The following is a 6312-nucleotide window of genomic DNA, read 5'->3' on the forward strand; positions in this document are numbered from 1 at the left end:
AACAGACTATTGGATCACTGCACTGAGTATTAACTTGATTTCTAGTTTAAATACCTGTTTCTGTGTCCACTGTGCTGCAGCTGATACAATGTTGTGGTTTTTATGTTCATCCATCGTACACAGCACACATATACATTTCTGGTCAGTGCGACAGAAAACCTCAAGGATCTTCTTGTGTTTCTGGCAGATCATCTCCTGCAGTCGTCCAGTGGCATCAGTCACTTTGTGTGGCTTACGTGAATGAAACTCCTCATGATGTTCAAAATGAGTTTGACAGTAAGATTCCTGACACACCAGACAGGACTTGACGGCTTTGTATTTTCTTCCAGTACAGACGTCACACTGCACATCTCCAGCTCCAGCGTCACAGTCAGCAGAGAGTTTGGTCTTCTTCAGTTTCTCCACCACTTCAGCCAGCATGGTGTTTCTAGCTAAAGCAGGTCTTGGACTGAAGGTCTGTCTGCACTGAGGGCAGCTGTAGACTCTCATCTGATCCTCCTGATCCCAGCAGTCTGTAATACAGATCTTACAGTAACTGTGTCCACAGGGAATGGCCACTGGATCCTTCAGGAGATCCAGACACACTGCACACAAGAACTCATCCTGAGAAACTCTGGCTTCTGCCATTTTACTGCTTAAATACAGAGACACAAACACATAACAGCTCAACTACACTTCAGTTTCTCTTTCCCTGAAATCACGTGTTTCCTGGTTCTCTCTCTCTCTCTCTCTCTGACACTCACACTCTCTCTCTCACACACACACACACACTGGTTTCCGTGTTTTATGGGGTTGTTCCATAATATATTCTATACCCTTACCCTAACCCTACCCTTCACACAAAAGTGTCTGCAATTTTACAGTTTTAAAAACTTCATTCTGTATGATTTATAAGCTTGTTATCTCATGACAGAGGTCTGCTCGGGACCAGTGGTGTATAAAGTACCTGAAAGTCATACTCAATTAAAAGTGCAGATATCTTACCAGAAAATGACTTTAGTAGAAGTTGGTAGAAGTTACCGTTTAGAATATTACTTCAGTAAAAGTCTTAAAGTATGTGATATTTATTGTACTTAAGTACGAAAAGTATTTATTTTTATCTTAAACGTACTTAAGTATTGAAAGTAAAAGTACAAGTAAATGCAAAATGTAAAAGAAGCAAAGAAATAAATATATATATATATATATAAATGTTCATACACAGCTTGAGTAGCAAGATTGTGTTCCGTTTTAACTTGTTCTTCTATTTCGTATCTTTGGGTAAGAATAAAAAGCACTTCATCCGGTACTGTTTCATTCCAACAAAACATTTCTGGAATCTGCGTCTGAAATAGCATTTAGATGTATTTACACAGTTTAATGTATCTCAGAGGGGACATGGATGCATTTAACCCTCTAAGCGCCAAAGTTGTAAAATTGAGACAAGACATCATCTTAATAAAATAGGCTGTAGATCTTAATATGGGGAAGTTGTGGCCTAATGGTTAGAGAGTCGGACTCATAACCCAAAGTTTGTGGGTTCGAGTCTCGTACCGGTAGGGATTGTAGGTGGGGGGAGTGAATGTACAGCGCTCTCTCCCACCTTCAATACCACGACTGAGGTGCCCTTGAGCAAGGCACCGAACCCCCAACTGCTCCCCGGGCACCGCAGCATAAATGGCTGCCCACTGCTCCGGGTGTGTGTTCACTGCTGTGTGTGTGCACTTTGGATGGGTAAATGCAGAGCACTAATTCCGAGTATGGGTCACCATACTTGGCCACATGTCATGTCACATGTCACGTAATATCTCATTTGTATTCACTACCACTAGGTGGCAGACATGTAGTACTTCGATTCTAGACCAAAATTACGTCATGTTCCTATTCAAAATGTTCGAGCAAATAGCAGAGCAAGTGAGCTATCGTGTCATTGATGCGGAAGCAGTTCAGTTCATAGTGTGTGAGTAAATTGTGAGATTTGTGAGAGAAAATCGCCAAATGGCTAATAAAAAGTTGTACCGTGAGGATTTGTTGCAAATGTTATTTGCCGATTCTGACTCTGAAGGGGAATATTTGCCTTTTGGAAATGACGATTGGTCGTCTAATGATCGCGCTTCTCCCGGTACATCTTTCCAGCACAATGGTGCCGCCGTGCAAGGCGAGAGTGTTCACGAAGCACAAACTAGTGATCATTTCGACACTTTGTCCAACGGGGATGGGGGTGGCAGGGGTGGACGTGGTCGTAGTGTCCATAGGAGAGCTGTTGCTAGAGGTAGAGGCAGCAGGGGTATGAGATATAGGGCTGGAAGTAGCACTAGCTCTTTGGATCCAGCGCCCCAAAGAGGTGGGAGTGGCCACGGTAGACGTGGCCATGCTGTGCGTGGGAGAGCCGGGAGACGTGGTAGAGGCAGCAGAGGTGATCTGGATCTAAATAGTGCTGGAAATAACGATGACAATGGTGGCTGGGTTTATTTGAGAAGTGAAGAAGTGTATCAGGACTAGATCAAATGCTTTGATGAGCCTGTTGGTTATCTAGGAGAGAAAGATTTGACCAGTGCTGCACCCTTAAAAAGTACAGGTGCAGTCAGTGTGGGGTAGGTCTGTGCGCTGTGCCATGCAATGAGAGGTACCATACTCTCAAGAACTATAAACTTTGTCCAGATAGCTGGTCAACTGATCAAAAAATAGACACATGCATTTTACTATGGCACAGTAATATAGTAATAATTTACTATAGTTACTAATAGTTTTACTGTTGATTTCCTCTTTTCCTGATCATTTGGAATGAGGATAAAAAGACAAAAAAAGTTCAAATATCCACTCCATATATATTTTTCCTGAATATTACTGATGAACTGATCAAAAAGTAGGCTACTGTTCACATGTGTTTCACTACTATATAGTATTGCAATATAGTAATAATTTAGTACTTTCTCCTGTTTTATTGTTGGTTTCCTCTTTTCTGATCATTTGGAATGAGGATAAAAAGACAAAAACAAAACAAAACATGCAAATAAATTCAAACATCAATTCAATATCTACTATTTCCTGAATATTATGAAATTCAAGATGGGCGCCCCTGATGACGTCATAATATGCAAATTAGATGAGTATATTTACACCCCACATAAACTTTTGGTCATGCCCATGTAACGGGTTGTCTCTGCGTTGTGTTGTGTAAAACTCAGGATGGATACCAATTCGCGCTTGAAGACAGACTTTTATTCTGTTGACAACATATTAAACAGCGGTGATCAGATTCGCAAATCACCCTCGTGGCATGCTCTATAATAAGGTGAACAAACTTGATGTTACCACAAATATAATGTAGCATGAACACAAATCATACAGTATTCATTTAAACACATGTATTTATCAATATTAGTCCATAAAATGGTTATACAATTAATACAATATACTTTTATCACGGAGCACTCACTCACCGCAGCCAGTCTCTCTCTCGGCTGGCACGAATCCAGCATTTTTTCCAAAAAACCCTGGCGCCTAAAGGGTTAACCTGCATTTACAGATGGATAAATAATGTTTTGTATTTAACATAAAACGATGAATACTGATATTTGAAATGATTTAAAACATGAAAAAAAAATAGTCGAAATGTGAAATTAAAACCGCCAGTAGGTGGCAGCAAGTGACTGTTAATGAGTGAGTCATTGAGATTAAACAGATTCATTCAAACAACTGATTCATTCAGAAACAAAGCATTTGACTGTGTTAATGAGTGAATCACTGAATTATTTATTCAACCGATTTGTTCAAAAAGCTGATTAATTCAATAAGTAAACACCATTGCTCAAAGACGCAAAACAGTTCTGTGATCTTTGTTTGGAACTATTTTTGTTGGCAAAATTGTGTCTGAAATGTAAGTCACTGATTGCTAACTTTATTGAACTGATATAAAATGATTATTAATTTGTTATCATGCTGATATCTGCAGAAAATGGTACTTGTTGTTTGATATAGATTATGTTAACTATTTTAAATTATAAAAATATAAAAAGCATACAGAAGCATTTTGCCATCTACAATTCAGAATGCCTTGAATTTTGAGTTTTAATAGACTAATAAATCATGTGCACGCACTTTCTGTGTGTGATTTGGTGATATACTCTATAATGTCAAATCGCACATAATTACAACAACACTTACCTTAATACCGTAGACAATATACTGTATATTGCACACCTCAGCCTCGACTTGAGTGGGAAATGAAATCAACCGCGGTTGTGCGCGCACTTGTTTGCGCATGAACAATGGTGTTTTTAGGAGTCTAACTTGCAAGCGTCAGACCACTAATTCGTCAAACCTGCTTTCCTGCAGTCCGTGTTCTTCTGACATCTGACTATTTTGTAGCAAGTAACGAATATGCTTTAGGGAAATGTATCGGAGTAAAAGTATACATTTTAATTAGGAAATGTAGTGGAGTAAAAGTAAAAGGTGGCTGAAATATAAAAACTCAAATAAAGTACATATACTCTCAAAACAAAAGTATTACTTCATTACATTACACAACTGCGCGGGACTATTTTATTATGTCCCGCTCCCGCAAGGTTATATTCCGCACCCACCCGCTCCCGCTATATATTCACTCTTTGTTCACCCGCTGTCTTTAGATCTCGTTTCCAGAATCTCACATTTAAATTTCCACCACTGAAAGAAAGCGTGATAGGTTAACAAATAAAAGTGTAGTCTGCACAAAATTGTATTTGTTATTTTATTCATCTTTTCAAGAGTCTTGCATTTATTGACTTTGACAACACAGTAGTAAAAATAGTGTCACAGTGAAATAAAAATGTTGTACAAATATTGTATTTCTTATTTTTATTCATCTTGTCAGGATACATTTCTTTTAACATTTACAACACAATAGGAAAATGTGTTGCAGAGAGAATAAAAATGTAGGCTGTGCAAAAATAGCATATTAGCTATTTTTATTAATCTTGTTAAAATACTAAATTCATTTGACATTTTTCTGTTAACACAGTAAGAAAAGTGTCGCAGAGAAAAATAAATAAATAAAAACAACATCTGTCATTTAAAATTATAGGCAAAGCAAAATATTGTCATGATACACTGCTATTGTGTCAGATATGAAGGAGCGCAGAGACAAAGGAGATTAACCATCAACAGTCTTTATTCATCCAAATAAAGAGGTACACGGAACAGACAGGTACACACACGTATCACGAAGGGTAGAGGTTCAATACCGAATGCTGGACATGGAAAGACACAGGACTTAAGTAATCAGAACTAAACGAGTAAATTAATCAGACACAGCTGAAACAAATGGAACTCAAACGGGAACAGGAACAGGAAAACCAAATATGGGCACAAACACAGGAGAAACTGGGTCAAGAAGAGAACATGGGGAACAAAACACAAGATATAGGAACACAGGACTGACAAATATAAACAAAACTGAGTTGAACGTCCTTCAAGGACAGCGCATCCACATTTTGCTCCATCCTTATTCTGCTCTGTCACTCATCGACAACCTGCCTGTTCTGTCTGAGGGCTGTATATTTACTGCCCGCTCCCGTTGAAATTACACCAGAGTTTCCGACCACTACCGCATTTTATTTGGGTATTATTTATTCGCGTTTATTTTATTTTAAGTGTAGGGTCAAACATGATCAAAGACTTCTGCTTTCCTGTCCCAAACCTATCTTGAGAATCAAAAGGGCCATTTGGCATTCCTGAAGGCACAGAAGTGCTGATATCGATCAAGACCTATAGGCCAACATGTGTATACATCGGGGGTCTGCTAATTATCACACTCTTTTGCCCAGTGGGTGAAGCTGTAATCTGCTGATTGGTCAGTTTGAATGTCTCACATTTGGTTTTTAGTCACATGGTCAAGGAGGGATAAAAGAAGATTGCAACTGTTGCTCTTTCTCTTTCCTTTGCTGCCTCTCTCTTCTTGGGACTCTGCCCTCTCTCTCGCGCTGTCTCTCGCAGGTAATATTTTACATACATGCTGGGTACAATTAACTATGCTTTACCATCTTTCATCTATTTTGTAACCAATTCAAGTGTAACCATAACAAAATATTGTTATTAAACCATTTCAATGATTAATTATGTGCTAACTAGTCTTGATTCAAGGTTATTATTAACTATAATATCAGTATTTTTCAGATTATCTCTGTCGCTCAAAAATAAAATAGTCGATGGAAATTTGTGAATGGGTGTTCGGTTTACATTCGAGAGAAACTGAAGAGATTAACAGAGATGCAAACTATACCTTTCGCCAAAAATAGCCATTTTGAATTAAAAATAGGTCATTTGTGATTCCTGTAGATCCGAGTTGCTACG

The 6312-nt window shown here is 38.5% G+C and overlaps 1 protein-coding gene across 1 annotated transcript; it reads right to left on the reverse strand.

Annotated features, from left to right (window-relative positions):
• Positions 1–6: 6 nt before the first annotated feature.
• Positions 7–674, reverse strand: LOC107570213 (E3 ubiquitin/ISG15 ligase TRIM25-like). Its single transcript, XM_016256420.1, has one exon. It carries the CDS (start codon positions 625–627, stop codon positions 7–9), a length of 621 nt encoding a protein of 206 aa, XP_016111906.1. The 5' UTR covers positions 628–674.
• Positions 675–6312: the final 5638 nt, after the last annotated feature.

This window comes from Sinocyclocheilus grahami, unplaced genomic scaffold (assembly GCF_001515645.1).
Source record: "Sinocyclocheilus grahami isolate Dianchi unplaced genomic scaffold, SAMN03320097.WGS_v1.1 scaffold1427.1, whole genome shotgun sequence".
In the NCBI taxonomy this organism is placed as follows: domain Eukaryota; kingdom Metazoa; phylum Chordata; class Actinopteri; order Cypriniformes; family Cyprinidae; genus Sinocyclocheilus; species Sinocyclocheilus grahami.

Excerpts from the sequence above, each read along its gene's own strand:
- LOC107570213 (XM_016256420.1), bottom strand. The coding sequence starts at position 627 with ATGGCAGAAGCCAGAGTTTCTCAGGATGAGTTCTTGTGTGCAGTGTGT.